This window comes from Mauremys mutica, chromosome 3, assembly GCF_020497125.1.
Source record: "Mauremys mutica isolate MM-2020 ecotype Southern chromosome 3, ASM2049712v1, whole genome shotgun sequence".
NCBI lineage: Eukaryota > Metazoa > Chordata > Testudines > Geoemydidae > Mauremys > Mauremys mutica.
Window position 1 is genome coordinate 63,241,133 of NC_059074.1, and position 25,807 is coordinate 63,266,939.

The window sequence follows — 25,807 nt, forward strand, 5'->3', positions numbered from 1 at the left end:
TTGTAAGATCCACGAAGTTCAGGATGGTGACCCTGGAAGCTATAATTGCATCTCTAGATTCAAGGGATTGGTTTTCTGCCTTCAACCTCTAGGATATGTACTTCCATATAGTTATACACATACCTCACAAGAGATTCCTCTCATTTGTGGTAGGCCAGGATCTTTTTCAGTATCTGGTGCTCCCCTTCCGCCTCTCCTCGGCTCCAAGAATGTTGTAGAACAGTGTTTCTCAACCTTTTTGATATCGGGGATTGGCTTGCTGTCATCCTCAACTGTCATGGACTGCTGGAGAGGGGAAAAAAATGAACAGTGTTTCACTGGTATTTCTTCCTCTTTTTTCAATATTGTGAGGCCTTTCTTTCTTCATGTAAAACATTTTTCTTTCTTTCTTACCAACACAGGGCCAATACTCCAGGTCTGTTTGTTTGTTAAAATAAAGTTGAGTTCAATCAGTTATGTGATATGAAAATGTTAACTTGATTTTTAAACATTATTTCAAATGAAGGGTACCAATAATTTTGTCTACAATTGCACACCTCATTTTATACAGAGAGTTCAATTGATTCAGTTTTAAAACAACAATAATAAAAAATCAGATGGATTCACTCACCATACTGTTAATGAGATGCTTGTGCCTGTCTTGTAGGCACCAGTCTTTCAATCCTGGGATGAATGTTTGACAAGGACACTCGGAGCATCTTTCCAATGCTCAGCTGATTGCGGTTTTTTGTTTTCATTGCAATCATTGCTGAAAATCCAATTTCACAGAGGTATGTGGAATGGAACAGGAGCAAAGTTTTGACAGAGAGTTCACTGAGTTGTGGTTATTCACTTCTGACTGTGATCCAGAAAACAGGTAGAGTAACTTCATGAAACTGTAACTTCAGACCCTCATCACTTGACAGTTCCAGCAACTTGTCTTCCAATGATGATGACAGAGAGGTCTCAGTTTCTAGACAGGAGAATTGCTCATGAACCCATTGTTTTCCTTTCGTTGGATCAGAGTATGATAGGAAATAGTTCTCGAACTTTTGGAGAACTGATTTTAGAAGGGATACCCATTATTTCACATAGGAGAAGCAAATCCACATCTTTACTGTCATCAAGAGCCAGAAATGCAAGAGATGGGAATATGTCATAACAGTCGTGCCCGACTCTCTTTCCAGACGCGGAGCTTTATTTTTTTTAAAGGTTGTGATCTTGGCAGCCAATACAAAGACACTCAATATACTTCCCCGCATAGAGAGATCGAACTGATTAAAGTGATCAAATATATCTGCCAAATATGCAAGTTTGGCAAGCCATTGTAAAAATCCTGAAAGTATGCTGTCAGAGGAGATATCTTTTGAGACAGGAAGGCTTCAGGTTCACGTTTCAGTTCATACACTCGGATAAATATTTTGCCATGGAAAAATATTACTTCAGTGTGTAATAGTAAGTAATGGTGTTCAGACCCCATTTCTTCACACATTGTAGCAAAGATGCGAGAACTAGTCAATTTGCTTCCACAAAATTCACAATTTTAACAACTTTACCGAGGACATCATTAAGCTCTGGAGACCATTTCTTGACTGCCAAGACCTTGATGAATAAAGCAGTGTTGCTTGAGCAACTGGTGCAACTTCCATTACTCTTGCTACTACCGCTGAATGTCTGTCTATCATTGTGGCTGCTCCATCTGTGCAAATTCCAACACAGTGGTCCCACTCAAGTCCGTGTCCTCTCACATACACATTTAGGACCCAGAACATTTCTGCACCTCTTGTGTTTTGTGGCAGTTCTTCACAGCAGGGTTCTTCACATGAAACATGCCTTCATAGGCATAATGCAAATAAACAATAAAAAAATGCTGCATTAGAAATGTCCATTGACTCCTCCAACTGAATTGCAAACCAGCTTGACTCTTGCACCCTTTCTATCAACTGAGCTTTGATATCTTCTGCAATATTAGTGATTTGATGTCAGACATTATCATTTGATAGTGGAATGCAACTTGCTTTTTTGGCAGCTGCATCACCCAAGACTCTGACAGACATCTATTACTGAATGCACGATTAGCTCTTCACCACCTGTAAAGGGTGACTTGCATTTAGCTATGTGTAGGGACAGCAGATCTGATGCTTTTAACAAATCTTCATTTAATGTTACTGCAGTGTGCAATACTTTCTTTTGCCCCTTTACTGTCTCTTGTTTCCATTGGAAGAATTCCATCTGCAACCCCACCCAGCATTTCGGACTAAGGTGGTGTCTCACTTTCATGTTAACCAGGATATCTTTCTCTGGGTTCTCTGTCCAAAGCCGCACTCAACTGCGGAGGAGAGGCAGCTGCACACCTTGGATGTCCGGTGCACCCTGGCCTTCTACTTGGACTGCACCAAGGCCTTCCGCAAGTCAACCCAACTCTTTATTGTGACAGCGGACAGGATTAAAGACCTACCAGTGTCCTTGCAGAGGATCTCTAACTGAATCACATTGTGCATCCGAACCTGTCATGAGTTGGCATGGACCGAACCACCACCTACAATAAAGGCCCACTCAACCAGGGCACAAGCGTCCTTGGCAGCCTTCCTAGTACATGTCCCCATCCAGGACATCTGCAGGGCCTCTACATGGTCATCAGTACACACATTCATGATGCATTATGCCATTACCAAGCAGGACAGAGATGACACTGGATTCGGCAGAGCTGTGTTGCAATCGACACATCCATGAACTCCGACCCGCCTTTGGTGGCACTGCTTGGGAGTCACCTACAATGGAATGGACATGAGCAAACACTCGAAGAAAAGACCTTTACCTGTTTCGTAACTGGTGTTCTTCGGGATGTGTTGCTCATGTCCATTCCATGACCCACCCTCCTTCCCCACTATTGGAGTTTCTGGCAAGAAGGAACTGAGGGTGGAGAGAGCCAGCAGTGCCCCTTATACCGCACCATACGGGCCCCACTCCAGAGGGTGCCAGAGTCGGTCCCCTACGGAAACCTCTGAGGGAAAAACTTCTGGCACCGGTGCATGTGGCGAGCACACACGCCTATAATGAGCAACACATCTTGAACACCAGTTACAAAACAGGTAACTGTCTTTTTCAATGTGTCAAATCATTTTTGAAGGTTTCATAGCATCATTTGCTTAGAGTTGTGCCACACACAACACAGAGTTTTCAGCTATTCTACATCCTCATTTGCAACAAATCCATACTAATGTAAGACTAATCATATTTTTGATTGAAGGCCGAACGTTTCCTTTTCTTTTCTCACCCTTCTTCCTTATCATGTTTGGAGTCACTCATGTCTCTGTTTTTCTGAACTTTTGTTAGTCCCAAAAATCAATCCAGAGGTAACTGCTTTGACAATGACATTGTCTGGTTTAGCTAAGTAAAAGTTTTTTACTAGAGCTTAACTTTCACTCACTGCTAACTACTTCTTTCCAACAAATGCATGCAAATGTGCTTTGTATATCAGCACGATGGCAACGTAGTCGGTTTGTTTATATGTTAATGTTCAGAAATAATTGAATATAGTGATGTGAAATGCAAGCACAAAAATCCCTTTACATTTTAAATATTAATATTCTGTGTTTGGAAAATCTCAGGAAGTGGCAAGGAGGCTGCCATGAACTGGTGCCAGTCCACGGATCAGTCACTGAGAAACACTGTTCTAGACGGTCCTGATGGTAGTGGCTGCTTACCTGCGTTGTTGGGCTATTGTGGTATTCCCCTACCTTGACGGTTGGCTACTCGGATCAATCCTACCAAAAGGTGTTATCCGCCACAAGATCAACACTTTCTCTGTCTTTGGATCTGGGCCTTCAGCTGAAAATAAAAAAAATCCATACTAACTCCTGTTCAGAATGTACAGTTCATAGTGGCCTTCTTGGATTCCCTGACATACAGGGCATCTTTCCCCATGGACTGGTTCCGGACATTATCAAGACTTATCAAAAATGATTCAGGACAGCTCTCAGACCCCAGTCAAAAACTGCCTTCAGCTTCTGAATCACATAGCAGCTTGCATTGTTGTAACAGAGCATGCCAGGTTACACCTCCAGTGTTTCCAGGAGTGGCTCAGAACAGTTTACTCTCCAAACAGATACAGTCTAGACAAGCAAGTTTATGTTCCCCAGCAGGTAAAACATTCCCAGGACTGGTGGAAGATTAAGCATAATGTGAGGGCAGAGGTCCCCTTCTTCCAACGAGTACCAACAGTAACCATGACCAAAGATTCCTTTTTTGTTAGGATGGGGGTTGCATCTCGGTGCTCTGACAGCACAGAGCAGACGCTCACCCCAAGAGACTACCTCCATATCAGCTTTCTAGAGCTCAGAGCGGTCAGAAATGCAGGTCTTCATTTCCTTCTTTTCGTCAAACCCAGATCCATCAAAGTCAAGACAGACAGCATGGCTTTCATGTTTTATATCAGTTGCCAAGGAAGGGCAAGATCCCATTTCCTCAGTGCTGAGGCAATAAAATTGTGGAATTGGTTCATAAAGTATCACATAAGGATCTCAGTGTATCTACCTGGCATACAGAATGTCACGACCAACAGACTCAGCGTGTGCTTCTCCTAAGACTGATTGGGATTTCGATCCCCAGGTTCTGGTCGGAATCTTTTGGAGTTCAGGGTTTCCAGAAGTAGAGCTACAAACAAAAAATGCCATTTTACTCAAGGGGAGAGAGGGGATTAGCTCACAATTCCCTGGGGGATGCCTTGGATGAAGATAAAAAAGATTAAATAGGACAACTCCAGTATCATTCTAATTACCCCCATGTGGTTAAGGGAAGTATGATTCCCTTATATGTTTCATCTAGCTCTTTTTCCTCCAACAGATCTCCTAGTCGTTCCTTAGCTCCTCTCCCAGGACGCCTGTAGTCTGACACATCCCAACTTTGGCATTCTTCACCTCCAAGAACTGGTACCTCAATGGTTTGTGGAGCTAGAGTCATCTTGCTCTGCTGAGTTACAACATGTTCTATTAAATAGTAGAAAATTTTCCACGAGAACTATTTACCTTCAAAAAGTGGACAGGATTTGGCCACCGGTGTGAACTCCACAATGCTGATCCAGAAACTGCCCAGCTTCCGCTTGTCCTGGAATACCTGCTACAGTTTACGAAATCAGGACCGTCCCTTAATTCCATCAAAGTTTATCTGGCAGCCCTAACAGCCTTTCATACTACTATCAAGGGGCTTTCTTTATTTGCTCACTCCATAACCACAAGTTTCATGAAAGGCCTGGGGAATCTCTTCCCAAAGATAAAGTTTCTGCTCCTATCTGGGATCTGTCTATCTGAATAGAGCTAAACCATTTTGTAAATCCAATACACTGTTTCAGTTGCAGGCAGGTCAAAGGGCCCTGAGCTCAATCCACCAAATCAGGGATTGGCAACCTTTGGCACGCAGCCCACCACCCCGTGCCGCTTCCTGCAGCCCCCATTGGCCTGGAGCGGCGAACCATAGTCAGTGGGAGGCACGATTTGGCCGAACCTGCAGATGTGGCAGGTAAACAAACCGGCCTGGCCTGCCAGGGAGCTTACCGTGGTAGGCCGCATGCCAAAGATTGCCGATCCCTGCACCAGCCCTATTCATCATGTTTCATCATTCGCAGACAGTTACTCAACAGGATATGTGAATCTACTTTTTTTAAGCTGAAACCTCTGCATGAATTTAAACAAATCAGTTATCTGGTGGACCAAAGAAGTTGGCATCCCTCCCACTCCAGAATTTGCATTTAACCTTGGAATTTGAACATGAATGCACACTCATGTTGTAATTACGACACCCAGGTGTTCTCAGTAGGTTTCTTCCCTATAAAAGTGCTAAAGGGGAAATGCAGGGATGCTATCTTAAAAACAAACACACAAAAAACCTTGCTGATGTATTTGGATACCCGTAAAGAAACAATTTCTGCACAAAAAATCGTATATAGTATCCAGATTGCATATAACACTGCTCTACAGCCAAAATGCTTCTGAAATAAATGTTGTCAAACTTTACTAATTCTGGGTCACTGAGAACGAAAATGATGCTTAAAATTGTTGATTGGCTCTAGTTTTCAACATATGCTATTGGGTCAGTATATATGACCCTTGACTTGGGAATAGCGGAGGATAAGTGAGTTATAAAGGGAAGGGCTCTCAATTTAAACCAGAAATGACTAAAATACATCTTTGACTGGATCTATGAATAAATCTATGACTGGGTTTGGACTGTACTTGCTTTTTAGGCAAAACAATGAATGATGCAATCTGAAGCTGGTATTGCGTCATACATGATATGATTTGCATCATGTTATTCCTAGAAGTCATGGATGATGCAATCATAACGAAGCTTACATCACTCTGCTGAACAAATTGCCCTATATCAGCTCTAGAAATCATACAGTGTCGTGCTCTCTTATTTGTCAGTGTTTGATTTTGCAAAGAGACACATTTCTGTTTAGCCAAAGTGAGCAGAGATGCCTCATACTTGTGTGAACAGTGCAGATAACTTCTGCTATGTTTGTGGTGAAGTGACTTTTGCATCACAACAGTGCAGTATAACCACTATGGTTAAGAAAGCCTATCACCTTTATTTTGGCTGCAAAATTAGAGATCAGGACAAGAGTTGGGCCCCACACATATGCTGCAACACTTGTGCAACAAATCTTCGCCAGTGGTTGAACAGGAAAAGGAAATCTATGCCTTTTGCAGTGCCAATGATTTGGAGAGAGCCAACAGATCATACCAGCAATTGTTACTTCTGCATGGTGCCTCCAGTTGGGAAAGGTGTGTCAAAGAAGAAAAAGTGGACTGTGCATTATCCAAACATTCCATCAGCTATATGCCCAGTACCCCACGGAGGAGGACTGCCGGTTTCTGATGCACCAGAATCATTCTCACTTGAGTCAGACGAGGAAGAGGATGAAACTTCTGGTCCTGAACCATCAATGTCACAGGACCCACATTTTCTCCAATCCTCCTCCTCTGAACCACACCTCATAACACAAGGTGAACTGAATGACCTTGTCAGGGATTTGGAACTACCCAAGAGTAAGGCAGAGCTGTTGGGCTCCAGACTACAGCAGTGGAATCTCGTGGCAGGTGATGTTAGGGTTTCCATGTTCCGTGACCGTCAAAAGGATCTTGTCCCATTCTTCTTCATGGAAGGTGATCTTGTAGCCTGCAACAACATCGATGGTGTGATGGTAGCCCTCAACATCGTTCACGATCCAGATGAGTGGAGACTGTTCATTGATTCATCGAAGACAAGTCTTAAAGCTGTTTTACTGCATAATGGCAATGTTTTGCCATCAATTCCAGTTGGTCATGCAATCCATATGGACGAAACCTTTGACAACATGAAACAACTTTTGAGGTGCATAAACTATGACCAACATCAGTGGCAGCTTTGTGGCGATTTGAAGGTTGTTGCTCTCCTGCTTGGTCTGCAGACTGGATACACAAAGTACTGCTGTTTTCTCTGCGAATGGGATAGTCGTGCAAGAGATTCCCATTATATCAAGAAAGATTGGCCACTCCAACAGTCATTGGAGCCTGGGAGGAAAAGTGTTCAGCATCCACCACTTGTTGAATCAAGGAAGATTTTGTTACCACCCTTACACATCAAGCTGGCTCTGATGAAGAACTTTGTCAAGGCCATTGACAAAACACAAGCAGCTTTCAAGTACCTCCGTGGAAAATTTCCAAGGTTAAGTGAAGCTAAGATAAAAGAAGGTGTCTTTGTTGATCCTCAGATTCGTGAACTTCTTCGAGATGATGCATTTGACCATGCACTGCGTGGCAAGGAAAAGACGGCATGGAAAGCCTTCCAGTTAGTGGCAATACATTTTCTCGGAAATAACAAGGCAGACAACTACAGGTTGTTGGTGGAAAACCTCCTCAAGGCATACAAAAGCCTTGGTTGCAACATGTCACTAAAGATACATTTTTTGCACTCCAATCTAGATTTTTTTCCACCGAACTGCAGAGCAGTGAGCGACGAGCACGGTGAGCAATTTCACCAGGACATTGCAACAATGTAGAAACGCTATCAGGGCAAATGGAGCCCATCCATGCTTGCAGACTATTGCTGGACAGTGACAAGAGATGCTCCATTTAATGAATACAAGAGACAAGCCAAGAAGCGCCGAGTAGACACTGAATAGGACTAAACTATGTACATAATAGTTTTTTGCCTTTTGTTTCATAATAAATTTTATTTATATAACCCTTTTGCTGATTTTTAAAGTGTTACATAAACAGGACAGGTGAAATATTATCATGTAAAGCAATCATAAACACATGAAAAGACCTAGGTTTACAATTTATGATTAAAACTCTACTATCTACACAATATACATAGACATAAATGTAAAAACTTAAATATCTTAGAAACAGTAGCCAATCAGTTGTTTTAATTGTCATATTTGAATACAGCACATCAAAATACATAATAAATACCACATTTTATCTCTGAAGCAGATGACTTCTCAAAAATTGTAGACCAGTGTAATCTTAACAATTGTGATTTCAAAGCAGTTTTGGATTTGATTTATGTTTATAGCCCTTCCTGTCAACTTTTTTTTTTAACAGAATTTTTTCTATACTTTTTAAATTGGCAGGCAGTTTTAGTTTTGTGTTTGGATATCCATAGGTTCATTCTCAAGAGACAGGAGCCAAACTGGAGAGGAGGCAGCAGTGTTGATATTGGCAGTTGACAAGGGGTCACAGAGTAAAAACTGGGACTTGAAGTGTTGGTGGAGATGGAAATTTGGTTTTGAACTTGCATAGGCTACAGTTTTATTCCAGGGGCTGGAACCTGGAAACTTGGATACGTTGGGAGGAATATATGGGGAGAAAGCAACAGAGGTGGTTATGGTAGACATGAAATGGAAAACGCAGCAGAAAGTCAGAAACTGCTATTCTCTCTGGAAGGTGTTAAACGTCCTACAAAATAATTAAGTAGTAACTTTGTCACAGTTGTCTGTCCATTGGTCATTTGAATTTATTTACTGAGAGTGTCTGACTATCTGATGTCTCTTCAGTGATCCTAGCCCAGCTCTTGATAGGCTTTCATAGAATCATGGAGGATATGGGTTGAAAGAGACCTCAGGAGGCCATCTAGTACAACCCTCTGCTCAAAGTAGGACCAACCCCAACTAAGTCCACATCCTAACTTTCAGTTTTCATTGTGCAAGTGGGTTCAGTTGAGAGCCCAAGAACTGTCTGAGTGTAGAATCTGAGCTACCTTCTGAATCCCTTGAGGTTGTTCTTCTAAGAGTACGTCTATACTACCTGCCGGATCGGTGGGTAGTTTTCGATCTATCAGGGATCGATTTATCGCGTCTTGTCTGGATGCAATAAATCGATCCGCTAATCGACGCCCGTACTCCACCTCGGCAGGAGGAGTAAGCGGAGTCGACGGGGGAGCCGTGGCAGTTGACTCCCTGCCGTGAGGACGGCCAGGTAAGTCGAACTAAGATACTTTGACTTCAGCTATCTTAGTTTGAACCCCCTGCTAGTGTAGCCCAGGCCTAAGTGAAGTATTGTGGGGTCAAATAGGGAACCTTTTAGTATTTCCTCTGTAAACTAAAATGAAATGTTATTGTTTTCTTCCCAAAAAAATGCTGTTTGCCCATTTCTAGATGTGGTGAGGAAACACACCACAAAGTGAAGAAACATTGGGAATGCATAAAGAGGGCACTTCGGTTTCTCTGCTGTTTTGCAGGTGTTTCAGGTATTGAATGAAAAGAAGCAACTGTATGCTGTCAAATATGTGAATCTTGAAGAAGCAGATCAACTGACTGTTGAGAGTTATAAGAATGAAATTGCTCATTTGAATAAGCTACAGCAACATAGTGATAAGATCATCCGACTTTATGATTAGTGAGTAAACATTTTAAAATAAGTTAAGTTTTCAAAATATTCCTCAAAGCAGTTACTCTCTAAAATTTAATTTCAGTATGATGATAGCACTTATTATTTATTTTAGTGAAATCACTGAACAGCATATCTACATGGTAATGGAATGTGGAAATATTGATCTCAATAGCTGGCTTAAAAAGAAAAAGACTATTAATCCATGGGAACGAAAGAGCTACTGGAAAAATATGTTGGAAGCCGTTCACACAATCCACGAACATGGTATTGCTAAATATTTCTAGATATTAATGTAGTACATGTGTTAGAGATGAAATGGATTTTACAGAGTTTGGAGGGGTAGCGGCTCTTTGTGCTGGTAGAAGCTGGGAGCCTTTTTGGATGGGTGGCTTTATAGCAGAGTCCTTGAGTTTTTGTTTATTTTGTGTATTTCAGAGCAATTCTGATATAATCCAGAGGCCATATTTCCCTCCAGAAATGAAGTACCACAGTAGTACTTTCCTCCACAACTTACCAAATTTGATCCATGTCTTCTTGACTAAAACACTTGCAAAACAGTGTCAACACTGTTCAGTGGTAACCAGGACACAGATATAAGGCTTGGAGTAGAAGCAGACTTAGCCTTTTTTCTTTGTTTATGTGGTGTTCATGCCTTTTAGTTAACTCTCAATTTGACTGCTGTGACATCTTCCCTTATTTCCGAAGTAATGTCCTTTCATTCCCTTGCAACAGGAAAAAAAAATTTCTCACCCACCGACTGGATCACATAATTCTTCACTGTATCTCATGCTGATATTTTATATCAGATTCAAGCTGCTTGTCCTCTCCTTTTAAGGCTTTATATAACTCTGCCCTTTCTTCTGTTTGTTTTCCTCTCATATTCTTACCCTGCCTCCTTAAATCTGATAACTAACATTGCTTCAGTTTCCTTTTCTCACTCCTGTCTTTATGCCTTTTTCCTTGCTGACCCATATGCCTGATATGCTTCCTGTCTGTGTGCACCAGACTGAAAGGACAAGATAGGAATTATTTATATTTTAAATGAGGTGAATAAGACAGATCAGGAGCATCTGTCATTTTTCATACTATAAAATAAGGGAACATTCAACAAAAATGGATGATGGCAAATTCAAAACTAATGAAGTAAAATGCTTATTTCACTCACATGTAACTAAACCGGATGCTACAGGATGTCATTGAGACCAAGAACTTGGCAAGATTCAAAGGGAAATTGGATGACTACATGAATAACAAGAATATCTAGCGTTAACGTTAAAAGAAGAGCATTGAATGGGAAGTCTCATGCTTCAGGGTTTAAACCAATCTCTAATTATTAAGGATTAAGCTGGGAGAGGTGGATTATCCCATGTCAGAAATCTGATGCTGACTACTGTGTGAGATGGTGTCACGGGTCTGATACACCCCATGGGAGCAGGGGAGGGGTGTGTCACAGCCCTGCGATCAAGTTTGAAGGGGTGCCTCAGGTCTCAGGGACCTCGGTCCTTAATGCTACCCTTGATAGCAGGGCAATGCGGCCTATTGGCCAAAATCAGTACCACAGCTATTGCTGTCAGGGCAGTGCAGCCAGAGGCAATACTACAGACCCTGCTGTCAAGGCAGTGTGGCCCAATGGCCAGGGTCAATATTATAGCCCCTGTTGTCAAAGTCAGTACTACTGGCGAGCTGAGTCATCGCCCTGGGGTGGGTAGTGGCCAGGATAGGGGGACCAGGCCCACCCTCTCCACCGGGTCCCGACCTAGGGTGCTGTTGGTGATGGGTTTGTCCGCCACTAGCTCAGCAGGGGTCTGACCCCGAAACACACTGAGCTTTGGTCTGTCACCATTTCCCCGCAAAGCCTTCCTGAGTCACTTCCTACCCTAGTCTCTGGAGTCCTCCGTCTCTGGGATTCTCTGGTCTCTCCCCTCTCTGTGATGTCCTGTGTCGGGGTCTGTCTCTGACTGGCTGGCCTCTGCGTCTTAGAGTGCAGGTGGTCCTTCCTCAGGAACTGGTGACACACCACCTTCCCCACTGGCGGTCATCCCAGACTGAGCTGCTCTGCTAGCTTTTATATCCTGCTTCCAGCTGGAGTATGTGTGGCCTCCTCAGCTGAAGCCTGGTCTACACTAGGCGTTTAAACTGGTTTTAGGAGCGTAAAACCGATTTAACGCCACAACCGTCCACACTAGGAGGCACCATATATCGATTTTAATGGCTCTTTAAACCGGTTTCTGTACTCCTCCCTAACGAGAGGAGTAACGCTAGTATCGGTATTAAAATATCGGATTAGGGTTAGTGTGGCCGCTGATCGACGGCATTGGCCTCCGGGAGCTATCCCACAGTGCACCAGTGACCGCTCTGGACAGCATTCTGAACTCGGATGTACTGGCCAGGTAGACAGGAAAAGCCCCGCGAACTTTTGAAATTCATTTCCTGCTTCCCCAGCGTGGAGATCTCATCAGCACAGGTGACCACGCACAGCTCATCAGCACAGTTAACAATGCAGTCTCCTGAGAATCGTAAAAGAGCCCCAGCATGGACTGCACGGGAGGTACTGGATCTGATCGCTATCTGGGGAGAGGATTCAGTGCTAAGAGAACTGCGTTCCAAAAGACGAAATGAAAAAGTATTTGAAAGAATTTCTAAGGCTATGACGGATAAAGGCCACAGCCGGGACTCAGTGCAGTGCAGAGTGAAAGTTAAGGAGCTCAGACAAGGCTACCAGAAAACCAAAGAAGCAAACAGAAGGTCTGGGGCAGGTCGAAAAACATGCCGCTTCTATGCTGAGCTGCATGCAATTTTAGGGGGCTGCGCCACAAGTACCCCACCCCTGATCGTGGATTCCGAGGTGGGGGTTGTAATCTCTGCCATGGCTGAGGATTATGCAGACGGGGAAGATGAAGATGAAGAAGAGGAGGAAGACCTAGCAGAGAGCACACAGCACTCCGTGAGCCCCAGGAGCTTTTTATCACCCTGACGGAATTACCGTCCTCCCAGCCCTCACAAGCCACTATCCCAGACAATGACGCCATGGAAGGGAGCTCTGGTGAGTGTACCTTTGCAAATAGCAAACATTGTTTTTTAAGCAAGCCTTTTTTAATGATTGATTTGCCCTGAGGACTTGGGATGCATTCGCAGACAGTATAGTTACTTAGAAAAGTTTGTTAACATGTCCGGGGATTGAGAGGAAATCCTCCAGGGACATCTTGATGAAGCGCTCCTGTAGGTACTCCAGAAGCCTTTGCAGAAGGTTTCTGGGCAAGGCAGCCTTGTTCCGCCCACCGTGGTAGGACACTTTACCACGCCATGCATGTAGCAAGTAATCAGGTATCATTGCGTGGCAAAGCATAGCAGCGTATGGTCCCGGTGACTGCTGGCATTCAAGAAGCATCCGTTCTTTATCTTGTTCTGTTATCCTCAGCAAAGTGATATCGTTCAGGATAACCTGGTTAAAAATCAGGAATTTAAGTAAGGGGGGTGGCCATTTTTCTACTGGGTTCGTGGACTGCATCAGCTTAAAAAAAAAAACTTTCCTGCACGTAGCGAAGCGGGGGGAGGGGAGGAGTGAAATGCCGATGATCTTTTCTGTGTTTGGTCACCGGCGATCTTCCCCAAGGTACCAGACACGCAGTGGGTGGGGGGTGGGGCGGTGGGAAGGTTGTTGATTAGCAGGGAGCTAGCGTGGTATTAGCCATGCGTTGGGGGGGAGGGGTAAATCACTACAGAAGCCGAAAGACAGTGGCTTACCATGGCCGCATGCAAGCTGAATTCTGATGCCTGGACCTGTGTCTGTGAGATCTGTAACTCCAGAGCTGCAGGCACTCACTATTAAGATGAAAAATGCGACCTTGTAGGGAAATCACATGTGCTAGATGAATACTGCTTTTCACTGTGAAAGAGTATAACCATTGTTCTGTAAAATGTATCTTTCTAAATATTTATCTCCCTCATGCTGCTGCAAATTTTTCAACCATCCCTCCTCCATCCCAAAGGCTAGCACAGATAAGGCGGAGGAAAAAGAAGACACGAGATGAGATGTTCTCGGATATTATGGAAGTTACACGCAATGAAAGAGCTCATCTGAATGAGTGGAAGGACGTGGTTTCAAATTACAGGAAAGAGGCCAGTGAACGTGAGGACAGGAGGGATGAACGTGAGGACAGGAGGGACAACCGAGATGAGAGGTGGCGGCAGGAAGACCGGCAGGAAGATCAGCGGTGGCGGGATGCAACTCTGGGGCTGCTGCGTGATCAAACTGACATGCTCCGGCGTCTTGTGGAGCTTCAGGAACGGCAGCAGGATCACAGAGTGCCGCTGCAGCCCCTGTATAACCACCCTCAACCCTCACCATGTTCCACATCCTCCTCACCCAGACGTGTAAGAACGCGTGGGGGGAGGCTCCGTGCACCCGCCCACTCCACCCCCGTGGACAGCCCAACCAGAAGGATGTCGTTACTGTGAATTTTTTTTTTAATGGCCTTCTCCATCCCTCCTATCCTCCTCCCAAACCACACCCTTACTTCTCTCCCTCTTTTTATAATGAATCAATAAAGAATTCATGCTTTTTAAATGAGAGTGACTTTATTTGCATAAGTAAGCTGTACTCGAAGGGGGTGGGGGAGTTGCTTACAGGGACTGAGTCAATCAAGGGGGTTGGGTGTTCATCAACAAACACAGCAGTCACACTGTACCCTGGCCATTGATGAAGCTCGTTTTCAAAGCTTCTCTGATGCGCACCGCTTCCTGGTGTGCTCTTCTAATCTCCCTGGTGTCTGGCTGCGCGTAATCAGCGGCCAGGTGATTTGCCTCAGCCTCCCACCCCGCCATAAAGGTCTCCCCCTTACTCTCACAGAGATTGTGGAGAATACAGCAAGCAGTAATAACATAGGGGACATTGGTTTGGCTGAGGTCTGAGCGAGTCAGTAATGTGCGCCAGCGCGCCTTTAAACGGCCAAATGCACATTCCACCACCATTCTGCACTTGCTCAGCCTGTAATTGAACAGATCCTGACCACTGTCCAGGCTGCCTGTGTATGGCTTCATGAGCCATGGCATCAAGGGGTAGGCTGGGTCCCCCAGGATAACGACAGGCATTTCAACATCCCCAACTGTTATTTTCTGGTCTGGGAAGTAATTCCCTTGCTGCAGCCGTTTAAACAGAGTAGTGCTTCTGAAGACGCGAGCGTCATGAACCCTCCCTGGCCATCCCACGTGGATGTTTGTGAAACGTCCCTTGTGATCTACCAGTGCTTGCAGCACCATTGAAAAGTACCCCTTCCGGTTTACGTACTGGGTGCCCTGGCGCTGCGGTGCCAAGATAGGGATATGGGTTCCATCTATCGCCCCCCCCACAGTTAGGGAATCCCATTGCAGCAAAGCCATCCACTATGGCCTGCACGTTTCCCAGAGTCACAACCTTTCGTAGCAGCAGCTTAGTGATTGCTTTGGCTACTTGCATCACAGCAGCCCCCACAGTAGATTTTCCAACTCCAAATTGATTCCCGACTGACCGGTAGCTGTCTGGCGTTGCAAGCTTCCACAGGGCTATCGCCACTCGCTTCTCTACTGTGAGGGCTGCTCTCATCTTGGTATTATGGCGTGTCAGGGCAGGGGCAAGCAAGTCACAAAGTTCCATGAAAGTGCCCTTACGCATGCGAAACTTTCGCAGCCACTGGGAATCGTCCCACACCTGCAACACAATGCGGTCCCACCAGTCAGTGCTTGTTTCCCGGGCCCAAAATTGGCGTTCAATGGATAGAATCTGCCCCATTACCATCAGGATCTCCAAAGCGCAGGGGCCCGCGGTTTGAGAGAATTCTGTGTCTACGTCCTCATCACTGTCATCGCCGCGCTGCCGTATCCGCCTCCTCCTCGCCTCGGATTGAAGGTCCTGGTTCACCATAGACTGCACGAGAGTGCGCGAGGTGTTTAAAACATTCACGATTGCGGTATGGAGCTGAGCAGGGTCCATGCTTGCTGTGCTATGGCGTCTGCACAGTTCACCAAGGAAAAAAAGGCGCGAAACGGTTGTCTGCTGCTCAGGGAGGGAGGGGTGAGGCTGTACCCAGAACCACCCGCGACAATGATTTTTGCCCCATCAGGCACTGGGATCTCAACTCGGAAATGCCAAGGGGCGGGGGAGGCTGCGGGAACTATGGGATAGCTACGGGATAGCTACCCACAGTGCAACGCTTCAGAAATCGACGCTAGCCTCGGACCATGGACGCACACCACCGATTTAATGTGTTTAGTGTGGCCGCGCGCACTCGATTTTATAAAATCTGTTTTACAAAACCGGTTTATGCAAATTCGGAATAGTCCCGTAGTGTAGACGTACCCTGAGAGAGAAGGCTTAACCCCTGCTGTACCAGTGTGGGGCTGATACACTCTCCCCCTTAAGATGGCATCCAGGGATGGTGCCTCTTCCCCTTCTTCTTCTCCCACCTGGGAGAAGAAGTCCGCGTTATCATGGGCCTTCCCTGGCCAGTGCAGCACATGGAAGGAGTAGGGCTGGAGTGATAGGTACCAGCGCACGAGTCATACGTTAGTTTCCTTCATACCATTAATCCATCGGAGGGGTGCGTGGTCAGTTACCCAAGAGGTAATACCTTAAGGCATCGACCGCCCACTTAATGGCCAAGGCCTCCCATTCTGTTGTGGAGTAGCAGGTCTCCCAGGGGTACAGGATGGGGTGTTCCTCCCCCTCGCCAGCTCTTGCAACAGCACTACTTTCAGCCCTGCCTCTGAAGTGTCCATCTGGAGGGTGAAGGGTTTTGTGACGTCAGGCTGGTCCAGTAGTGGCTCCTGGGTCAGCCACTCTCGTAGGGCCTGGAATGCGGCCTCAAAGTCTTTTGACCACTGGATTTTTCGTGGCTGGGAGTTTTGTCAAGTCCATCAGAGGGGCGGCGAGAATGGCAAAGTTGGGCACAAACCGGCAGTGATACCCTGCCAACCCTAAGAATTGCCGTACTTGCCTCTTTGTCATGGAGGTAGGGTAGCCCGGAAAGGCCTGCACCTTGTCCACTAAGGGGCGTAGTTTTTCCCTACCCATGGTGTAGCCCAGGTAAGTCACCTCTCACTGGCCCACGTGACACTTGTCCGGATTTGTGGTGAGACCCATGTCTCCCAGGGCTTGCAGCACGCTGTCGAGGTGTTGGAGATGTTCCTCCCAGCCAGTGCTATAGATGACAATACTGTTGATGTACGCGGTGGTGTATGAATTATGGGGACTCAGTATTTGGTTCATGAGCCACTGGAAGGTGGCCGCGGCCCCATGCAAAGCAAAAGGCATAATGATAAATTGGTAGAAGTCAAAGGGTGTAGGAAAGGCCATCTTCTCCCGGGAAGCTGATGGCAAGGGGACCTGCCAATATCCCTTGGTTAGGTCTAAGATGGAGATAAATTCCGTGTCGCCTAGCCGCTTGAGTAGTTTGTTCACCTGGGGCGTGGGGTATGCATCAAACCAGGAGATGGCATTCACCTTTCTGAAGTCAATGCAGAACCTGATGGCTTCATCAGGCTTGGGGACCAGTGCTATGGGGCTCCGCCAGGACTCCTGAATCATTTCCAGGGCTAGAATCATCTCTAGTTCCTTCTGCACAACCCCTCACATCTTCTTGGGGAGTGGGTAGTGGTTATCTCTCACCTTCTGTCCGGGGATGGTAGCAGTGTGATGGCTGATCACATGTTTTTTTTCCTTGGCTGGGCTGACAAGATGGTGGGGAAGGCAGATACTAACTGCTGTACCTGTTCCTGCTGATGGGTATCGAGCTCCTGGCCAACTGCCACTGGTCCTGGCTCCGCGGGTTTGTTGGCCAGTGGCCCCAGCTCAGGCTCTGGTGGGTACAGGGCAATCATTGGGTCCTCATGTTCCTTCCAGGCCTTGAGGAGGTTCATGTGGTAGACCCGTGCATCTCTCCAATGCCCTGGCATCCATATTTCATAGCTGATGGGGCCCTACCCATCTGGTCACCTCAAAGGGGCCCTGCTATTCGGCCAGCAGCTTAGACTCCAAGGAGGGTAATAACAACAGGACCCAGTCTCCGGACTCAAAGATCCTCATCTTCATTCCCCTGTTGTACTGGTTCTATTGATTGAGTTGGGCCTGTAACAGGTTCTCCTGTGCCAAGGTACCCAGCTCTTGGACCCGTTCCTGCAACCTTAGTATGTACTGGACAGACCTTCCCACGTCTCTCTCAGGAGCTCTAGGATTCCCCTAGGCTGCCTCCCATAGAGGAGTTCAAATGGGGAAAACCTCCTGGAGGCCTGTGGAACCTCTTGCACGGCGAAGAGAAGCGTGGGGAATTGTCCCAGTGCTTGTCCTCCATGAACTTTCTTAGCATTGACTTCTGGGTCCTGTTAAATCGCTCCACTAACCCATCCGTCTGGGGGTGATAGACCGAGGAGAGAGAGCCTCCGGGTACCACATCACATAGTCAGCCACGACAAGGATATACTTGTGGCCCATGTTGCTCTTCTCCAGGGGTCCCACCAACTCTAGGCCAATATGCTCAAAGGAGATCCTGACCCCGGGCAAAGGCACAAGGGGGGCCCTCGGTACCCCCTTCTGGCCAGCCTTCTGACACTCGGGCAAGAGGTGCAGCAGTCCCACACTTCTTGGTGTATACTAGGGCAAAAAAATCTTTGGGGCAACCCGCTGCAGTGTTTTCTCCCTCCCCAGGTGCCCGGACCTGGCATCTATCTCAGCATCAACAGGCCTGGCAACATACCTCCTTCCCCGCCGGCGGTCAGCCCAGACTGAGCTGCACTACTGGCTTTTATATCCTGCTTCCAGCTGGAGCATGCCCAGCAGGAGGGCAGGGTGTGTGTGTGTGACCTCAGCTAAGAGAGAAGGGTGTCGGAGAAAAACTCAGTTCTCGCTTTCTGTTTGGGTACAGCAAAATCAAATACTTTATTCTTTCTCTAGTAATTACAATAGAGGGAGGGAGTGTCCTAGGAAACAGGGTTGCCCCTTGTCCCGGACAGGTCTCTCTCAATTGGTAAACAATTACAACAAGCATTTATACCTTTGTTACAGACAATAGCTAGCAATCATGGAGACAGTAAAGAGAAAACAATTGCATTTGTTTATACATAAGCCTTTCTTCTATCTTATTTGTCTCACTACTAGAAAAAGCAAGACTGCATATTCGGTTATCTGAATTGCAAGGTCGTAATAACTTTTCACACAGTTCACTCTGTCTCACATTATCTTGCTTCTACAAATCTCACGTCATTAGGGTTACAGCTAGCCTAACTCATGCTAACTAACTGACATGCATTAAGATCCCTTCAAATCCTTGTTAATTATTTCCTGGCTTCCACAAGGGTTAAGCCCTGCTGTACCAGTGTGGGACTGATACATCTCGTCACAGATGGTATATAGGACAAGATGAACTATGAGCCTGATACAATACGGAGAATTCTTATTCAGTGGCATAATGGAACCTAAATAAAAATGCCTAAATTCCATATCAGTGTTATTTGAATCTACCTCTATTAAATATCCTTCATTCCCATTTTCTCCTCCCTCCCTACAAAACACATAACTGACTCCTAGAACATAAAACTAGTTGATGGCCTATTCAACAAAGGGTTGGGGGTTTGGTTTGGTTTGCTGTTTTGTCCAGGTGGCCTGTCTCCATGAGCCTTGGATGATGATGTCCAAGTGGCACACAGCAAATCTCTCTTCCCCCCCTCCTCCATGTGTACCGAGAAAGGGGAGAGCTTGTCCCTAGCTTGTTTCTGGTACCCTGGACCTTTTCTGCTTTTCTATTTTTGAGGCAGCCTAGCTCATCAGACTACACTTAGGATTTCTAGATTTACCACCTTCTGGTTGTAAACTGGACTCTAGTTCTATCTCCATGGAACAGTTCAGAGTGTATGCACCCCAGTTGTCTCAGATTCTCCTTATTAGTCAAATTGGAGTTAAAGGGGCAGCTGCAAGCAGGTCCCTCCAAGGCAAAGAAATGCTAAACAAAATGTCAGTCACTTGGCTGCAGCAAAAGTATTGAATTCTGCAGCATTTTGGAAAATGTCCAGTTCTGTGATCTTGAAATCATAATGCCCGTGGGGCCCTGATTGAGAGTAAAGGTGCAAATCAGACTATCTGCAGACTCAGGTAGTTCACATTTTCATGATTTTTACTGCAATTGTTAAGGACTGAAAACTTCTAATTTTATTTTTTAAATTAAATCTGAGATTCTAAAGCACAATTCAGCAGCAAGAGGTGAATTTTGTATCCAAAGAATACATTGGTTCCTGCTCAAAAGTTTAATTGATATATTTGTGGGGAGGGCCAAAAAATCATAAATACTTGGTAGTTTAAAATTCATGTCTTAGTTGGATTAATCTTGGAGTTTTCTTACCTTGCAGGCATTGTGCACAGTGATCTGAAACCAGCAAACTTTCTGATAGTTGATGGAATGCTAAAACTAATTGATTTTGGCATTGCGAACCAAATGCAGCCAGATGTGACAAGCATTGTTAAAGATTCACAGGTGAACTATTTTTAGTAGATGGAATACTGTGTTTTATAAAATGTAATTTCTGTGTCTGCTACGTTAAGTGATCTACCAACCTAAAGAAAACAACAAACATTAGATTTTTTTGCTACAGAGTACTTTTTATGTTTCTGTAGATAAGGTATGAGCTAATAAAACTTAAGCTACTCATTATTATTTAGAGTGAATTTCTGTGCTTATTGCATGCATATTGTTAACTTTAAAGTATAGACCACTGAAAGACAGCATGGCAGAAATACTCACCCAGATTCTCAGTCTGGAATGTCACTTTTCAAGGCTTTTATTAGATCACAAACTATCAAAAGAAATATTTCAAGTTAATTAGATTCCATTAAACACTTGGTTAATTTAAAAATATATATGTTTTTTATTACTAGGTTGGCACAATTAATTACATGCCACCAGAGGCAATCAAAGATATGTCTTCCTATGGAGAAAATGGGAAATCAAGATCAAAGGTAAATTATTCTCTCTCTCTAAAATTATAAAGGGGGAAATATTCCAGACATTTTGAGGAAACAAAAGCTTAGAATATAAAAACTTTCACTATAACCAGAACATGGAGGAAAACTATTTCATCAAGGCAACTGGGTAGAATCACAGGCCAGGTACATGCTTGCTTTGACCTTGGACGTGAAGGGGAGTAGGGCAATCTCGAGTGGCAAGAGATGGGAGGGTATGATTGAGGTGCTAAATAAGGAAAGAGATGGGGAATTGAGAAATTATGATCTCTGATCAAAAGGAAAGACAGGAAAAAGTAGATTGAAGCTAGAAGGAAAGGAAGTTCGGCTAGTAGGAGACTCTTGTAGAATAAGCTATGTTAATCCTTTTTTAAAAGGAAGCTGGCTGTCAATGTTCTAGTTAAATACTGTGGACGAGAAATTGTGCATTCCTTTAAAAATGGAATGGGGCTTCATGGGAGACTTTCACTCGGACTAGTAATTTTATGCTCTGGCCATTAAGGATGAAGTAAACTTCTTCAAGCCCAGACAGTAAGAACATCTTTTTTTGCAAACTTTTATCTTATGGCTTTATACTACTGCCTATCACTGTAGTATCTGCTGTTGATATTGATTTTACATGAAAGGGGCTCAGAGTCCCTTGTGGATATCATGGAGTCTCTAGCACTTCTCTCTTTTGGGAATCAAAACTTATGGTGAAAGGCTTTCTCAGAGAGAGGTTTTGCAATGTTTCCTAAAGATGGTCCTCCAGCAATTTGTTTCCTAGCTGGATCCACTTGACCAAGAATGGGTTGACCCCAGCTCTCACATGCTTTGTGATCTCTGTTGTTTTAAAGGATCATAGCTATTACAGTGGTTCATAAATCAAAATTTAGTCTTTCATGTAGCTGGGGCTTGATCCACTAATTACTTTGAAAATTAGGACCCAAGCCTCAAACCAGCATCTGGAGCTCACTGGGAGCCCTTAGAGGGACGTTAGCATAGGTCTGATGTGTTCAGTGTCCAGAGCCATGGAGAAAGTAGGCAACCTCTTCTGTGCCATCTGGACCTGTGGGTCATCTTCAGATACAGTGAGTTGTAGTAATCCATTTTGGAGGTGAGAGATGCCTGTATTATCATGGCCATGTCGTCATCTGCGAGGAAGGAGTGAAGTTTCCTAGCAAGCTGGAGGTGAAAGGTGTTTTTGGAAACTATTACTTGGTTATTCAAGTGTAGTGAGAAGTCAGGCACAATGCCAAGTCGTTGCACACCTGTGATGAATGGGGGCTGTATGCCTCTGATGGAAGGTGGGGGACAATAAACTGGGCCATTTCTTCAAAGTGTTCTCTCTTCAACCAACATGACTTTGATCTTACCTCAGTTTGGTTTGAGCCAGCTGCTCTTTATCCTAGAGCTAATTTCTTGTAGGCATTCTGACATGTTAGTAGTGGTGGCATCAGTTGAGAATGAGAGAGATAGCTGAATGTCATCAGCATACTGCTTCTAGTGGAGTTAATGTTTTACACACACTTTACTTCCAAAAAATTATAATTTTGGCAAAATCTTTTCAGGTTGAAACTTTTAATACTTAATCTCAATTTTAGGGTAAATTTGATTTGGTTGTGTTTGATTTGAGGCTGCTCAGTTATAGCTATAGTAATATTTAGTGCACAGATTTAAATAACCCTTTCAAATAGTATTAAGTTACGATGTTTCAGATCTACAGGAGGATTCACTTTCTCTCATTATCTACATATGACATTTTTGTATGTTGATATTATAATATGGGTATAAGGTTGTGCTAAGGTTTCACCTCTGAGCTTAACAATTTTGGCAGAATGGTGAAATGAAGATGTGGGATTTTTTCATCTACCGTTCTTGTTAGCATTTTAAAAATAGCTAATGTAACTTAGCTCAGTAATGGTCTGTAAGATCTTTGCACAAAGAGGTTACTGAAGTGAGCATCTTGCATGACCATCTGAGCCATATACCAAAGTACATTGCCCACCACATCTGGGTTAGCATTAAACTTACTGGGTGAGATTCTGGGCTGCACTTCTGAGAGATGCAGCAAAGAACTCTCAGCCCAATGGGAAAAGCAGATAAAGATGGGTTTAAGCCATCTTTGCACCTTCCCAGTCCTGGGCTGCTCCAGGCAATGGAGCAGTCCCCTAGCACCAGTTAAACTGTCCTGGTAGTCTGTCTAAAGTATGACAGCCTTCCGGGGCTGCCGTACAGGCCAGAGTGCTGCAGGCTGTGGTCCCTGCCCTGACATGTCCCTCCCTCCCTCCCATTTACCTCTTATACCAGGGCTTGTGTGGGGTCCTCAAAGACAGGCTTACAGGCTGTGTTCTGCAGTGCCGGGGCCAAGGGAATCCGCCCCCGACCAAATACTGTTCTTTAAGGATGTTTTTGTGCTGCTCTGGCCCTCTTACCGTGCCTGACAGAGGGTGAAGCTTTCACCCCATATATTAATCAAAGGCTTCATTCATAAGATCCTGCATGAAGGGTCCTGGCTTAGTAATCTAATATTTCTAATTTTTGACCAAAGCCCAATGCTTGTCGGGTAAGTAATATGGCATGGTGGTTGTGCCAGAGTCGTCCTATGACTTCTGTAGACAAAAAGTAAGTTCTGTAGAAAACACATGCCTAGTGAAATGTCTTCATTTTAAAAATAAAGACAGCTCTACTCACTGGGTTGCAGTTTTTATTAAACAGCCACTAACTTACCTTTCCTTCTAAGAGATCCATGTTGGTGGTTATCAGATCCTCTGGCTTTGGAATCAATAGTCTCTTCTCATTTATAATTTGATCATACTCGGGCGACGGGGTTAGTGAGGAAAACACTGAAGAAAAGAACTTCTGTATTGTTGTCAGGGTAATATATCTCAACTGAGGCTGAACTGTGCCTCCTCCCCCCACTCTCCAATGACTGACTGATATGGAGGCAGTTCTGGGATCATGTACCACCAAAAACAAAACCCCAAACAAACAAACAAAAAACCCCAAAACCCTACATCATCATCATCATCATCCCAGATAATGCAGTTGGTTGTTGTGCAAGAGAGGGAGTTTTCTTTGCTTTTTTTTTCTTCACCGCCATCTTTGTGAAGAGATGCGAAGAGGAAATAACTGTTTTAAGAAACTGTCAAAAGCAATATCAAGTTCAACTTTAAAATCAAATATTTTATTTTAATTTTATCACTAACTCTTTAGCTTTTTAAGTTGGATTACACTTGAGAAAGACAATCTAGTCCTCATAAAAATAATTCTTTAGAATATATTTATTTTGAAGTTAATATTGTAACAAGACACTCCAAGATTTATGTTTATGGTCTAATAATGACATATGTTGGTAGTTAATGGCACTCAGCCTTTGGCGTTTGTGCATAATCACTAAGGCGAATCATCAGACTATGTAACACTCCCCATTGTATCTTCTTGCTTAAGTGAAATTATATTACACAAAGTTAATGATGTTTGGTAACTATGAGAAAAGAGATCATTCCCTTTTAAACTAAAGCAATTAATATTATTAGAATTCAGATAATTACTTTGTTTGTTTTTAGATAAGTCCCAAAAGTGATGTTTGGTCATTGGGATGCATTTTATATTGTATGACTTATGGGAGGACTCCGTTTCAGCACATAACAAATCAGATCACCAAACTTCATGCTATAATTGATCCTAGTTATGAAATAGAGTTCCCTGATATTACAGAAAAAGATCTCCAGGATGTGTTAAAGGTAACTTTCTTTAATATTTTTAGTTTTTTTAAAAAGTTGAATTCAGATTCAAGTGATGGTTGTTCCTTTACTAGACTGTTGTAATCTGAGTAGATGTGACTTGACTTCTTCTGAAACATTTTCTAATTTGGTTCCCAGATGGGCATAATTCTGATTGTGCATGTAATGATGGATATGACCACCAAAATGAAGATTAGTTAGTGCTAAGGCTAACTATATGGCTTCCTCTAGCTCAAGCATGATTTTTCAGCTCCATTTGCAAATGTGATAAGTAACTATATAGATTAGGCAGTATGACGTGGTTGATTTGGCTGAGTCACAATATAAGCACAACATATGCTCTGCCCAGAACAAAATGCTTTCCCCCTACTCCCCACAAATTGGAACCGAGCCAAATTTTTCATGTCTCTAAAAAGCCAAAACTGAGTCCAGTTGAGTTGCTGACAATGCTACCTAGCAGGGAATATAGATTCAGAATCCAGATACTGCTCTTGACCTGGTGAAGGCAGTTTACCTTTTGATGGGGCATGTTTGTGAAGCATGAACTGAGAAACTTAATGGAAATACTAACGATTTATGTTGCATAATGTAAAACTGGATCACAACCAGTTGTATCACATGATCCCTTTTTAATAATAAGTATGTTGTATTTGATCTTCAAAATGTATATTATAGCATAACACCAGTTCTCCAAACGTTAGGGTTGGCAGCACTTTCTGTTTAATGGTCAACTTTTCTAAAGGCTTAAACAACTCCTTATGAAGGCAGCCCTCCATCCCCAGCCAGCTCCAGGCTGGCAGGACTGGGCACCGAGCACCTCCATGCAAAGTGCTTCAGCCTCTGTTCAAGAAACGGCACTGAGGAAGGACTCTGGGCATAGAGACCCTCGACACTGACACTCCCTGGCGCCAAAGCCCATGGAGGTACCACATAAGAGGCACAAGAAGACAGAAGGAGTGCACTCACAAAGAAGTCAGTCGAGTCTGGTGCCGGTGGATTCTCCTGTTAGAGTGTGCCAGGTGGAGCTCCCTTCTACCCTGGACATAGTTGATGCGGCCAGGAACTTGATTGCCATGACAGCTCCGCAGTCCCCCCGCCAGCCCAGACAGACCTCCAGCACCGCCCAGAGGCAAGCCCGCAATGATGTGGCACCATTCGCCTTCTCCGCAGCACCGCTCTCTGGCACCATCCCAGCTGGCACCACCATGGTGTCCGCACTCAAGGTCCCTGTCATTGGACTCACAGGC

General features: G+C 44.4%; 1 protein-coding gene across 2 annotated transcripts in view; it reads left to right on the forward strand.

Moving 5' to 3' along the window:
• Positions 1-25,807, forward strand: part of TTK (TTK protein kinase) — a 128,737-nt gene that overhangs the window by 90,592 nt on the left and 12,338 nt on the right. For both annotated transcript variants that reach the window (XM_045011898.1, XM_045011899.1), the window contains 5 exons: positions 9,703-9,860; positions 9,967-10,118; positions 20,226-20,350; positions 20,752-20,832; positions 24,384-24,560. In XM_045011898.1, the coding sequence (XP_044867833.1) occupies positions 9,703-9,860; positions 9,967-10,118; positions 20,226-20,350; positions 20,752-20,832; positions 24,384-24,560 (693 nt within the window). The remainder of the gene's footprint in view (positions 1-9,702; positions 9,861-9,966; positions 10,119-20,225; positions 20,351-20,751; positions 20,833-24,383; positions 24,561-25,807) is intronic.